The sequence below is a fragment of the Gossypium hirsutum genome, chromosome A10 (genome assembly GCF_007990345.1).
Source record: "Gossypium hirsutum isolate 1008001.06 chromosome A10, Gossypium_hirsutum_v2.1, whole genome shotgun sequence".
Classification (NCBI taxonomy): Eukaryota; Viridiplantae; Streptophyta; class Magnoliopsida; order Malvales; family Malvaceae; genus Gossypium; species Gossypium hirsutum.
In genome coordinates this window covers 80,314,472-80,329,007 of record NC_053433.1, presented here as the reverse complement: position 1 = coordinate 80,329,007, position 14,536 = coordinate 80,314,472, and the positions used below count along the sequence as shown (strand labels likewise).

General features: G+C 34.6%; 2 protein-coding genes across 6 annotated transcripts; both read right to left on the bottom strand.

The window, feature by feature from the left end:
- Positions 1-315: 315 nt before the first annotated feature.
- LOC107896907 (GTPase-activating protein gyp1) lies at positions 316-6,803 on the bottom strand. 4 transcript variants are annotated; one of them, XM_016822205.2, is made up of 10 exons: positions 6,320-6,803; positions 5,152-5,308; positions 4,825-5,005; positions 3,822-3,892; positions 2,696-2,833; positions 2,517-2,608; positions 2,110-2,381; positions 1,513-1,598; positions 1,274-1,375; positions 316-736 (listed from the first exon to the last, which is right to left on the bottom strand). In XM_016822205.2, exons 1-10 carry the CDS (start codon positions 6,406-6,408, stop codon positions 575-577), a joined length of 1,350 nt encoding a protein of 449 aa, XP_016677694.1. In that variant the 5' UTR covers positions 6,409-6,803; the 3' UTR covers positions 316-574. The 4 variants fall into 4 exon arrangements, 3 of the variants coding, with proteins under 3 accessions (XP_016677694.1, XP_040934809.1, XP_016677695.1); XR_005903268.1 differs by having other exon boundaries at positions 502-736; positions 1,274-1,359; positions 1,508-1,598; positions 6,320-6,773; XM_041078875.1 differs by lacking the exon at positions 316-736 and having other exon boundaries at positions 1,508-1,598; positions 6,320-6,774.
- A 292-nt stretch (positions 6,804-7,095) lies between these two features.
- LOC107896908 (protein NLP9) lies at positions 7,096-13,985 on the bottom strand. Of its 2 annotated transcripts, none has more exons than XM_016822208.2 (6): positions 13,823-13,985; positions 12,065-13,206; positions 11,077-11,121; positions 10,116-10,871; positions 9,441-9,564; positions 7,096-8,584 (listed from the first exon to the last, which is right to left on the bottom strand). In XM_016822208.2, the coding sequence occupies exons 2-6, from the start codon at positions 12,977-12,979 to the stop codon at positions 7,569-7,571; spliced, it is 2,856 nt and encodes a 951-aa protein (XP_016677697.1). In that variant the 5' UTR covers positions 12,980-13,206; positions 13,823-13,985; the 3' UTR covers positions 7,096-7,568. The 2 variants fall into 2 exon arrangements, with proteins under 2 accessions (XP_016677697.1, XP_040934808.1); XM_041078874.1 differs by having other exon boundaries at positions 13,669-13,949.
- Between the last annotated feature and the right edge of the window lie 551 nt (positions 13,986-14,536).

The window sequence follows — 14,536 nt, the reverse complement described above, 5'->3', positions numbered from 1 at the left end:
AATCGCTCTCCTATATATATAGAATTGAATAATAGAATACTTATTTTTCCTCTATCATATTTTTTATTATATTTTTTCAATTTTAAAATAGGGATAAGTTGGCAATTTGTTTACAAAACTAATGTTGAAGTACATTCAGTTCCATATTTCACACTCATGTTCAGTACACTTGAACATATTTAAATATGGGTGTCAAAATATATAACCCTCAAACATATTTGAATATGGATGAAAATATATAATCCTCAAATGACCCTTTAAATACAGGAGAAAACTTAAAAACAATTCATCATACTAATGTCAAACACATAGTCATGTCCAATGCTCACACCACAGCTCCAAACTGTGGCAATTTGTTATACAAGTGCCCTTTCTTAAGTTCAAGGTAGATGTACAAAGGAATGCTTGTTTGGTATTACAAATATGTGAATTTACATGCCAAAATACAAGAAATGACATTCTAGGCCTCTACTTGAAAACAAAAACATGAACATTGATTGCTCACGATAAACCGCTTTTTGATCAACAAAACAAATAGAATTCATCAATAAAATAGTAAACATAAAATTTGGGTTTAACTAGCCAAGTGACTGGGAGAGTTGTTAAACATACTGTGCCACATATATGCCCTAGAAAGCACCATTTCAAGCTCTTGATACGTCCAGTTGTGAGTTGGAAGGTGTTGAAGGAACATCACCAATTCCTGAAAATCAAGCTTCTGAAGTGTTTCTGACCACTGAAATTATAGAACAAATCAATCATCAATTAGCTTTAGTAATCATCAAGATTATGAATAATCATAAAGAAGAAAAGTTAACAAAGGCATCTAATGTAGGGGGGAAATCAGTTGAAAGTTTGCAAATCACAGCAGCAAAGGTCATCAGCAGAGCCCGTAAGGAATAAAATGAGAAAATCTGAACAATGCAAGAAAAAGAAAAAAAAAAGAATAGGGAAGTCATAGCAATCCTGGAAAGCAATCATCGATCCATTTAAGATAAAACAAGCTCTTATGCCCTATTAAGAAGACCGTAACAGATGTTGGCTTTCAGTTTCAGTGTCATTGATCCAATAGCTACACCTTTGGTGATTGTTATGTTTTTGATCAAATATTCATTCATTTCTTTCGGATAAGAAAAAGTGTAAGTGAAGAAGACAAAGAAGACACATCTTGTTATTTGAACAATTATTGTAGTTATATCTCCTTAAGATTCCAGAAATGCACAGTCAAAGATGAAGTGAATTATATCAGTAGAAAGGAAGTAGCATGGCTCACCGTTAAAAGAAAACTGGCAAATATGTACACAAGAAAATCTGGAAGTGCGTCTCCTTCAGCAAGATATGTGTCCCATAGACGGGTTACTAGATGGAAAGGAATCTGTTAAATGAAAATAATTAAAAAGAAAAGCTAATAGAGCCACAAGAAAAATTAAAAGGGCTACCAGTTTGTCAATCAAACATAAAAAATTATTAGACAGTTTAATTATTGGACTGGATAGTAAGATTAAACCTTACTTCACGTATCAGTAGGCAGTTGAACCAGCGAAAAGCAAATTGAAGAAATTCAAGTCCTTGGTCTTCCACATGTCTAGAAACAGGTTCTGGTACAAGTTAACAAAGTGGTTAATATGAGAAAGAAATTAGACCGTACAGAAAGGAAACAAAATTTTTAAGTTATGTTGCACCGACTCTTCATTTTTCTTCAAATGCCTGTGTCAAATGCATATATGGATATGGGGATATGAGTATGACCCTCCAAGGATCCTCCAAATACATGAAAAAATCAGAAAAAATTCAACATTCGCATGTCAAACAAAGACCCATATCCAACACTCATATCCAAGTCTGAGTACCAGATTTTAAGTAAATAAGGGAATTACACAACATAAAGACATGCATGCTCAAACACACACAAACTCACTAAAACCTATTCCCTTTCTCTATATCAGTAAGAAAATAGGGGGGCCTGCACAAACACATCCTTTAGCTTTCTATATAACCATTACTAAAATATCTGCACATAAATGAAAGCTTAAATTTCCTACAAGGTGGTTGAGTTCATGAATAAAAAAGAATGCCAGGGAGAGAACTGATTGCCCCTAAAGAGTTTACCATCAATTCGCCTAACCAATTCCTTCAGCTTAAATACAAGCCTCTGGATTCCTGGTTGAGCAAATGTGTAATGGTCTTGCATGCCATCAAGCAACTGTGACAAGCACCAATAACAGTCGGCTTCTATGTTGGAGATGTTCGCTGAAGATAATTCAGAGATTGACCAACTATCTATGCTCCCGTCTAAGTACTCTGATAAGAAGACAACTAGAAAGGGTGTAACTAGATCATTTATCCCCTGCACATATCCACTAGCAGGATGCCGAATGGCCCTATACATGAAGTTGAAGAAAAACATCATTACCCCGTAACAACAAATGGGATCTTACAGCATCTTGATTCCAAACATTACGTGTTATAATAAGTCATCAATAAATTTGAACTCGCTAATGTAAATAATTTCTTACCATGTATAAAGAATGCGCTCCAAGGATTTTTGAACTTGTGCTTGCTGAAAGAAGGCAACATCAGGTACCGTTCTAGGACAATCAACAGCAATCTAATGAACAGAATAAAGGCAATTGTTAATAATCGGGCATAGAAGGCTGATATCAGAATTGGGGAATTCAGTATGGGCTAAAGGTACCTGGCGAAGCATATTGATCTCATCATCTGAACGTTCAGTATCCGGAATGTCATAAAATTGAGCAACACAATCAAGATATTCAAGGCGTTTCCTCCTTAGAACTCCCTCCCTTCTATCTGAATTAGGTGGTGCATATCCCTGTTGTCAGTTCATACTTTAATTTCAAACAAGCAACCAAAATATAATTAAGATAACCATGCCTATTAAATGACTCATTAGTTAAGCATGAATATAAAATATTAGACATATATGTTCTTCCATGCATGCTCTAAACAGTGGCCTGATTGATTTCATTAATTGGAATAGAAAGGCATGAAGCTATGCAACAAAGAGAAAACCAACTCCCTTAAGAGACTATCGCATTCCAGAATAACAAACTAAAACCAATACCTCCTAAAAAAGAAGCATTTGACATAAAAGGCGTGCTTGGTTGAGTAGAAAAGCGGAAAGAGGGACTGGAAAAGCATAAAGAAAACAAATTTTGGGAGTGCCTAGTAAGAAAGAGAATTAAGAGGAAAGAAAATAAGAGAAATGACCACTTTCAAAAGTGGCATGATAAGAGGAGAGAAATGAGAGAGGTGTAAGTTAATTCAAAATTATGGATTTTTCAAAAGTTTTATTTTCTTTCCTCCCATATTTCAACTCTACCAAGCAATGAATGGAAAGAAAATTACTTTTTCTTATTTTTTTTTCATCTTTCTACCAAGCACATCAATGGAAAGAAAAAATATATATTTTCGATGTTTCTATTTTTTCTATTCCTTCGATTTCCATCTTCCCAATTTTCTTTCCACTCTACCAAGCAAAGCCTAAAAGCAGCCTAGTGTCTTGGGATCATTTTATAGTAGCAATTTATTAGACTAGGATGCAGCAATTTGTTATAAAACTTCAAAACCACAACTCTTGAGGATTATACAGGGATTGTTTCTTTAGAGGATTCACAAAATGGATCATTAATGGTGGCAACTGGCAAGTAAAAGAAAATCATTAGTATCATTTCAACCCTAATGGGACAACATAAGAAATAGCAGCCTTTGCAGAAAAGAAGATGAACAAATTAGTTAATATACAGTGCCAGTCCTCCAAGTGCCTAAAACTGATAGTTTCATTAGATCATCAAGCATACCAGAAGAAGTCTCCATACATCAGGACGCATGTAAGTTGGAACACCACTCCAAGCTAATTCACGTAATCTCTCTGCACAAGGAAATCATGATCAAGTCAAACTATAATTCTACTAATAAAAAGTTTGTTAAACTAGAGGACGGAAAAGTAAGGCTACGGAAAAGACTAGGTTCTCTATCAAACTCAGAAAGTGACAATGTGCAGCATGAAAATATTCGCTATACAATTAACACGGATAAAAGTGCATATAGGATAACAAAAATCAGAATCAGTAGGGGCTATACATTAGAATGCAGAATGAAGATGTCAGGCCAATGCAGAATTTTGTTTCTTTCTGATATGATGGGAAAAGTGGGCATATAAACACCAAAGCAATATTTTGTTTCTCTCTAATATGATAAGAAAATTGAACATATGTGATTTCATATCTTGTTGGTACTAGTAATGTGTGAATCCTATTGTCTAAATGCAATAGAAACCGAATTTGTTTACAGTATCTGTTGTTGTGACTGTTTCAAGAAAGGAAATAGTTTCGAACAATTTTTAGCAATATAAACACCATAATGGGTTAAAACATGCAAGAGAAAGGAGAATACACTTTGATAAAGGAGCGTGTACAGTGTCATCAACATTTAGATTTAGCATCTATAGATTACAAGCAGTCCCAAAAGTATTATTAACATGTACAGAACTACATATACTAATAGCATCATGCTATCACAAACTTTATATATCTCTTAATGTCACCATGCCATCTCCAATTGACAACAAACAAGCAAGTGTCTACTTTTGAATCAGCTTCTCTACTACATAACATATTTTGCAATAAAAAATTAAGAACATTTAGCTCTATTTTTTGTGCTAGACAAAGCAGCTGTAGAGCTTACTTCAACTTCGCTCCATATTATTTCTAGAATGGCTCTACTCAAGTAACACCACTCGTAAAAGTTTCAGCAGAGTTACAGACTCTAAATCATCCTGAAGCAACAAAATAGACATAGTACCTACTACGATCATTTGCCCTGAGAGCTCTTTAGTGAACTTCAAAACCCTTGCAGAATCTGTAGATCTTGCACCCATCACAGACTTGACTTCTCTAGCAGAGGTCTCAATGTTTGAGGCTGAAGATCTTAACTTATTAACAGTTGCATTACTATCTGAGTTATTTGTATTTCTGACCCCTCCCTATATGAAACAAAAATTTTTCAGTTAATAACCTTACCAATTTTTAAAGAACTTCAAAAAGACGCACTAGTAATACAATAATTATTTTTGGTACTGTAGTAATAGAATAACTATCACACAAAATAGATATTCACTCTCAACATCACCTCCATGCATTTGTCCCTGTCATTACTCCTTGCGGCATCATTCTGAGAATAGCTTCTTTGATAACTGGGTGATTGATGCTGTATGCCTGAATTGTCGAATAATTCCAACCTTCTAGTCAATAATACTTTACCAGGAATGCTGCGACCCTTAAGCAACCTTAATAAAAGGCAAAATAGAAATTTATTATTTGCATTCAAGGCAATAATTGTGAGAGAAGTAAGCTCATGAAGCAAAGAGAAAATGGGTGAACACTCCACACACACAGCAGTGGACTAGTTACGCAATATATAAATAAATATTCAGATAAAGGTATGTTATAAATTGAAAATAATGGTAAACACAATATTTGCATTTGAATTAAAAAGAGAGAGAGAGAGAGAGAGTAGAAAACAACATGAATTTCCTAACACTAATAAAAGCCACATGGAGGAGCAAATAAAGGTGACATAACAAGACAGGCCAACCTTACCGAAGAAGAAACCTTTTTTAGTTCGATCTCTTTATGAATTACACTCAAGAGAGATTCCCATTAAGCAAAACAACATTGCAGCCAATTGGCATTAAGAAATCCAAGCTCATTAATCAGCATATCAAGAAACACATGCTAACATCCTTTCTGAATTTGCCAAGTGCATAACCGCCTTTATTATCAGGAAAAACGAAGCTAACGAAATGGAATACCTTTTCTTAACCCTTGTAACAAGGTCATAATCAAATTAGACAATACGCCAAAATCAAGGCATTTTGAGATAAAAAAGATATTAAACACACAGAATTATCATCTATGATAAATAGAAACTGTGATAATGCCATCAAGCAGAACTCGAGAGATCTGAATTTAATGCGCGAAAGGGTCCTTAAATCTAAGTACAAAACTCAACAATTCATACCCAACAAACAGAAACGGAAATATTCGACAAATCAAAGTTTCTCCTTGAAGAGGAAAATTCTTCTATATGACTAGAGAACTTGAATTGAAATTCGAAAGATCCGAACATATCCCTCAAAAGGGTATCTAAATCCAATGACAAAAAACACAAGTAGAAGAATCCAGATTCAAAATCATTGAGAAAAAAGAGAGAGAGGGAGAGAAAACAAAAACAGAGAACTAAAGGAAGAAAGAAAGAAAGAGGAATGGGGAAATTGAATAAAGTTAAAAGGATGTACCCTTGGACATTTCTGAGGGTTTGGTTGAATCTGGAATCAAGGCTTTCTTTCTTAGGCTGATGATCTTCCCCCTGGGTGTTGTTGTTCATGGTTTTGTTGTAAAGCGTTGCTATGGAAAGAGCATGCTCCGTTTTCCTGTTTTTCCTTCGTTTGTGGCTGCCTTTTTCACTTTTACTACTAATTCTTCTTGTTTGTTACTCTTTTTTCTTCTTTGAATCTCATGTTTTTCACCATGAAAAGAAGCTCCAGAAAACATGAAGCACTAACATTACCTAACATTCATTAACATCAAATATAATATTCTCCCCCCAAAAAAAAACCAACAAATAATCTATATTGAATGGAATTAATTATAATATCTAAATCCAACAAAAACATAATACATATTTATGAGATTCAGATTTACACTGTCCAATTTCATCTATTCAATATAGTAATATATTTCTCTTTTTATTGCAATTTTTGCATATATGTCTCTGGCGATTAACCAATAACCTATAGAACCCATCACTTGGTTCAAATCTCCAGAAAGGAAGTAGTAAACTTTTATTTGGGCCCTCATTGTCATGGGTTGGGCTATGCCATGCCAAGCCCAGAGCAATAGCCATCTTTAACTTTATTAATATATATAGTTTTAGACTGGGCATTATTTTTTCCCGGGTGGGGGGGGGGTGTTGAAATTTGAGCAAGCTTTGCTAGAGAAAACACAAATCCAGTTAATCAACTGCTTCCATTTTGTAGTATTCCATACTATATATTTATTGTACACACTTGGATTTCAACAAGCATTTCATATATTGAAATTCGAATTTCAGATATGTTAAACCACACCTTTAAAAATTATTACATAAATCAATTGGATTAAATCTGGATAGGATAAATGCCCTTTGCTACCCCTCTTAAGAATTTCTATTGCTCCCCCTTAACATTTACAAACCTATATAAAAACATATATCTTAATTTATTAATTACAATCCATGCTCACATCTTCTAAGCCCTCTTTTTTTCCATTTCTTCAACTCAAAGCAGTTATAACCATTCAAGAATCAAGATCCAAGTACAGCATCCTTGAGCTGAGAAGACATTTATTTTGGAACAGCATGGAAACCAAATGGAGTAACACATCAATGTGAAAAAGGGCTTCTTTCAGATAATTACATCTTCCATTGTAAGAACTAGAAGCTGGATAGAGTTCAAGGAACCATTATGAAGGCCGGTGATTGCATCCTGAGCATCGGCATATTGGCTATTAGCTTCCCCCCAAAAAGCAATTGCTGCCACCAGAACTGCCAATAGCACATGGCACATCACGAACTTGAAACTTCACGTTATGTGTTCCGACATACTCCATAACTTCCAGACACTCCTGTAAATCCGAGTCACTAACCAACATTACCCATTCCTCTTCATCGTCTAAATACTTGAGTTGGAATGTCCCAGTTTGAAGTTTAAACCTTCTTGCAATTTCTTCATATAGTTCAAAGCACCCAGCAGATGGCTCGAACTTAAAACGAACAGTATCATCTTTGTAGGTAGCTTTTACAGTAATTTTTGAGCTGCTATCAACACAGATTGTCTTCATTTCAAAATTCTTTGCCTCATCAAAACTTTGAGAGCTTGATGAACTTCCATGTGACATTGAACCAGAGCCATCTGAAGAGTCTGTCATACTTGAATAAGTTGGTTGGTGGTTGTGTTCAGCATTCCCATCATCAGCCTCCATTCTGATATTGATCTCATCGTCAGCATTTTCTGGACAAGTCCGATCTGCAGTGCGAAGACTAGCTGCCTGGAACGATCCTGCATCTAGAGAAACTGACTTAGAGTCATCATTACAATCAATACAAGGGACACCAGATTGCTTTACTTCTTCACAGGTACTTGGAACAAGCACACTCCTTGCAGCCATGCTGTAGTTTCCACCCAAAGAACACTCATCTTCTTCCAATTTAACAACTGAATTTTCTTCATCAGGGCAAGATTCTAGTGATGCTGCTGATGATTTCTCCAGATCCAATGGTTCAGAAATTCGGATGGGAAGGTTCTTATTGGAGAGCACTAGTGTTTTCTGGGTATCCACTTCTTGCATGACAGTACCTGCTGCAATAAACTCTCCTGTGGTTGGATCAAATTTCAATCCTCCTTGTACAGAGTCAAGAACAGTTTGTATTTTTCTTAATGATCTATTCACTTTGTTAATCTTGCGAGAGGGCCATCTTGGGATCCCAAGTTGTCTGCAAATCCTTTTCAGTGTAGTGGGGCAAACTACAAGGAGAATAGAATCAAAAGTCAATCAAGATTAAATTACCTTGGTATGAACCAGATTCACCCTACTGCTTGAAAATGATATTCTTCTAACACTTGCATATGTCCATTAGACCACTGTTAATAACTATTTTCTAGAGCATATAGACTCAACTATAGAATACAAGTTTTAGTATCACAAGATCTTAATAAATAAACAACACTTCAGCCATAATTTGATTCAAAGAATCTCTCATCTATAAAAATATTAAGCTCAAATACTACTTTATACAATATCTTAGGTTTTTGGAGGTTTTCAATGTCAATGTTACTCTTGCTCTTTTTTTTTCTTGAAGTGTATGTGTCCAATGCGTATCATATTTGAACCTGAGTAAAGGAATATGACCCTTCAAGGATCCTCTAAATACAAAGGAAAAGCATAGAAAAATTGAACATACCTTTGGTGGACATATATACATATCTAACACTCATACCTAGGTCCAAAACATAGCTAAAGGTTATTAAAAACTTAGAATCTTGTCCATCTACCCACTTTCAGAAGAAGACAAGATTGAAAAGTAAGTTGTTAAAATAACAATACTGAACCATATGAAAAGTAAGTTGTTAAAATAATAATACTGAACCATATCAAAAATCTTCTAAGAAGCTTATGTATTTAAAGAGGCTAAAAATGCAATCTCACAGAATATATCAACTTATATTTAATGCTTCTATATAAAGAAAGTCTTTCTGCAAAAGTAAGATGAGCTCATTTTATGCAGTAAACAAAAAACATAAAAACTTTTACTGAAACATGACCAGAACCAACAATATAGTAACCTTATGGTGCATATAAACGAGTAACATCAAGGCTTACCACCAAGGCTTTTTGCAGCATCCTTCAGACTCCCTGAGAAATACGGCTGAAGAACACTCAAGGTCACATTCTTTTCTGCTGTACTTCTCTTCTTCTCTATCTGCCTTCGTGGTCCACTCATTGCCTATAAATATGTACTAAGATATTACTTAACCACATAAGATTGTCCACAACAGCCACTAAGATATTGAACATCACAGGTACTAAATAAAGAAAATAAGTTGAATATACATACATAAAAGAACTCATACAAATTAATCATAGTAAATGATATTAAAACAGGAAACTTGACCACATTTTTATTCCTTCAATAAGAGCTTGAAGCCTTCCTAAGCTCAAGGTAAGTATAAAAAGGCAAGCTCATGAGACATGCTAATAGTACTAGCTTAACATATTTCCAATGCTTCAATTTCAATGAGACAGCCACTCTTTGTTACTAGTAAACATAAGTATCTTATTACAGGAAAAAGATAGTATCTTATTTAACATTTAACTCAACATGTATCAGAAAAATGAATCTCAGATCATGAAGTTCCTTTGTCTCAATGCATCATTCAAATCAAATTTCCAGACTTCTTTCATTCATATACAATCAACGAAGGATCCCTTTCATGTGTTTCACAAGTCAAGTACTGAAGTCATTGATCAAAAGGTAAAGAAAATTCAGCACGGCACCTGTTCACGAGGACCGTCAGCTTCCTTTCCATCACTTTTTGCATTAGATACATGCAAGGGAACTGTATCATTAGAGTTCATTTCACTATCAGCAGATAATTCTGTTTCCGAGACCCTCCTAGATATAGACAATGAGGGGGAGTCTGAGAGTTTTCCCCTCTGAACCTCAATTTTTGACCCTCCATCGATTTCCACATCCGAAACTGTCCTCAAACTCCTACAGATTCGTTGCATGGTACCTGAGAGGTTATTCAGCAAGAGTTGCTGTTCTGAACCTCCTTTTAAGTTAATTGGAAGAAAAAGCTCCAGTATATAATCATCATCACCAGTGTAGGTGCTCCTCAACCTGATTGCAACCGCAGCATTCAGGTTACATTTGCGTGCATGATGAACAAGCGGATAATCACTAATGTCATACATCTTCACATCAGTAGAGAAGAATGGATGATTGGACCGAAGCACTTTTCCAGCTATGCCTTGTCCTTCTTCAAGATAGTGTTCCATACATGCATGCACAAAATCCTGCATCCCTCTTTCATTAACATAACAGGCTGTAGTTTCAACACATAAGACACGCTTCCCGTCCCAACGTCTATTACCCTCTCCACCACCTACTTTTAAAATTTCATCCACAGCTTCCTCAGTGTAATAACAAGGAATCCATGTTAGAGCCAATGGCAATCTATGCGCATGACACACAGCACGTAAAACATCAGTTATTTCAGCTAAAGCAGCTCTCTTACTCCCTGATAGGCACTGAGGAAAAAGATTTAAAGAAGAGACCTTAGAGAAAAGGTACAGTACCAAACTATTTATTCAGTTAACCAGGAAGAGAAAAAACCAGTTCTTGTGTGTGTATATATATACTTTTATATATATAGACACACACAATTCAACATAATAAAAAAAACCACCTTTTCTGTAACTGCTGAAGTGAAATGCATACAAAGTTTTAATGTACCTGAGGAAGAGGTTGACGAGGAGCAATGGTTCTTAAATTAACGGCCTGCACATGATAGGGTACAAGATAAATTTCAGGATATCAGCCATAACACATATGATATTCCTTGCTTTTATAGTTTATGTCTGTGTGGACGTCATATTTATCAAGTTTGTTTTCTTTTCTAAAAGTGAAAATATGATATTAAGTAGATAACATATACTATCAAAACCTTTCAGCTTTGAACAATAGCACGGTGCCTAAAGGTTGAATCTTAATGTTAGCTATAAATTTTATCTTACATTTTTAAAATTGCTAAACCAACTTTTAGCATTAATAATGCCAAACCCACCCATGCAAGAGAACAGAAGAAGTTTTCTGTCATTAACAAAGCTCCAGAGTTTCGATTTACAAACATGATAGTTTTCAGAGAACGCTGTGCAAGAGTTTCTAGCAGAAAATACATTCTTATTCAGCAGTAAAAGAGTTATTTTGAAATAATATGTGAAGACAGCAGTAAAAGAGTTATTTTGAAATAATATGTGAAGAGAGTAATATTTTGTTGCAAAAAACTGAAAATATGGCTTAGCAAGAGATGTAGAATGGACAAAACAACTCTCGCAAATTATTAGTCAGTAATATTTTACCTTCTTGTTACTCTTCTTCATGTCATCCATAAAAAAGGAGTTTAAGTTTAAATGAGTTATGGATAGCCAAGTGAGTAATATGATATGTTTGGAGAGTTACAGGGAACATAAAACAGAAGTTCAGACCTATGTTACACGGACTCAGGTGTTACTGTGGAGTGCATGTATGTGTCTAACACTAGTTTTTCTAAGTTCTACCATATACTTGCAGGATATTTGGAAATTCATCTCTCCATGCTCATGTCCGGATATGCGTTGGAAACGGGGATTTCATACATTTCAGAAAAATTGAAGAGCTAACATAGGTTCAGAACCAAAAACACAAACTTTCAATTACAGAAATATAAATAATAGATACTAACCTGGAGTGCAAGGGAGACAGTTTTCATTTCTGAATCAAAATTGGGTTTCTCTTTCATAGTGACAAGTTCCAGCACAGCACAACAAGACATATCGGGAGGTTCAAAAATTGGCAAGGCGATGGAACCACGGACTTTGTAATTGACAGCATGTGTAAACCGCAAGTACTCACCCTTACTGTAATGGATGACATCGGAAGTCCACTCAGGAACTCTAGAGATAAAAACACGACCAGGAAGACCAGGGAAAGAACCCGGTTTTTTTTCTGCAGAGAAGATATATGTCCTCGAAACTTCACGATAACCTGAAAGCATCTGGTCAAGCAAATAGGGCTGTTCAGAAGTCGTCAGCATATACTGATCTCCATGCCTAATTGGAACCCAAACTTGTGCCAAAATGCCCCCTCCAGAAGACTCCTTAAGCAAGGACAGTGCTCTAAGCATCTTCTCATCAAGTGATGGTCCAGTTGGCCCAGAAACCAATGAATTAGGCAAATTTGAAGAACCCAATTCTGCATCAGAAGGAACCACTGGATTACCAATGTGTGTACCTGTTTGCTGGAACACCGTTTTGTCCCCACTATTATAAGAACTATCCATGCCATTCAATGCATCAGCAGCTTCAACAAAGGTACCAGAACTTTGTCCTGTAATAGGTAACAAATCGAAAGAGGCATACGGCAAGGATGGAAAGGAGGATAAACTAAAGGAAGCAAACATCTGATCTGTAGCCGAAGGGCTATTAAACCACCCAGCATAAGAATCAAAGTTCATGAGCTCTGAAAAGTTAAAAGGATCCTCTGAAAGTGAATTTTTTGAACTTCCAGTGCCACCAAAACCCTCCATCTGAGCTCTTGGAGGAACCGAACTATTATTCCCCTTTTCTTTACATGAAAAGGGGGATTCCATTTTTTTCATAAAACAAACTAAACAACCCTACTTTTCACCTCAAATCAGCAAATGCTAGAGCTCTATGGAAAAGCTTCCACTTAGCCTAATACTTTTATCTTAAACAGTTAAACCCAAATCTGCTTCCCAAACCCCAGGAATTTCCCCCCATCACCTTCATGTATCCTTCCACCATTTCAAAACTAAACTCAATTGTGTCAAAAAACAGAGTTACACAAAGCCAAACTGCTCCTAACCTGGAGAACCCACAAAGAAACATTAAACTTCATCTCTATGCTATATATTATACATATGTATAATTGTATATAATCCAAAAATGGGTACACATATATAATATACACATTTTCTGTTTTTTTTTCTTTTCAAAGGCACGTAAACAATTATAGTTCGTAATAGTAGTGATATAATGCTCAGAGTGGGGGAAAAGATAAAAACCACAAATATATCAAATCACTACAAGAGAAGTCCACTGCTCTCAATCAACATTAACCCACAAAACCCACCTCAGATTCATCTTCTTATACACAAATATACCAAAAATTCTAAACGAAAAAGTACATATGCTAATAAAAAGAAAATAAAATATTAATAAACTACGATAAGAAATTTCCAAAATTGGCACCTCTTTTTCCTTTTATTAGATTCAACTGAAATGAATTGGACAAGAAATGGAAGACCAATACTTTTTTATCCTTTACCTATAAAATCTGAATCTCCTTGAAATTCTGTAAATAAATAATAAAAAAACCCAGAAATCTAGAGGGAGAAATTACTATAAAAGGGAATCCTGGTAACTGGAATAAGGGATTATTAAGGTGTGGAAGAGAAAAGAGGTAGTTCCTCGACACTTACTAAAAATGGAAAGTTTTCTTTGGATTGGTCGTTCTTTTTGGAGCAGTTAACTATGAGAACTGAATACCAGTAGATGCATCTGATGTCTGAAAATCTTGTATTTTTTTCTCTCTCCTTTTTTTTTATATTTTTGATTCGGGAAAAATGGAAAACATGAATAATCAATCAAATTCTATTTGGGTAAATTATACTTATAGTCATTTAACTATTAGTCAATATTTTTTTTGACATTTAATTGTAAAAAATTATAAAATAATCACTTAATTATTAGTAAATTTTATTTTTAATCACTCAATTATAAAAAGTTATAAAAGTTTTACTCTAACCATTTAATTTTATTTTTTTTATTAGCAGAATAACGATGACAATTTATAGAACTAATATAATAGTAACTTTAATCTTCAAAATTTTTAAATTATATGATAAATATAATACGCTAAATGTGATAGAGACGAATAATATACGAAAAAAACTAACAACACAAACCAAATAAACATACACATATATCAAGTTTTTATAACACAAATTATTAACTTATCGAAATTTTATATAAATATAAAACAACTTACATGTAATTATAATATAAAATATAAATATATGTACCACCTTTATATTTGTTTTTATAAATTATTTTTTTCACCAAGTCTTATTCAAATATTGGAAGTACATTTAAGTATCATGAGGCTAGAATTTAAGGTTGGTAAACCGTGCAGT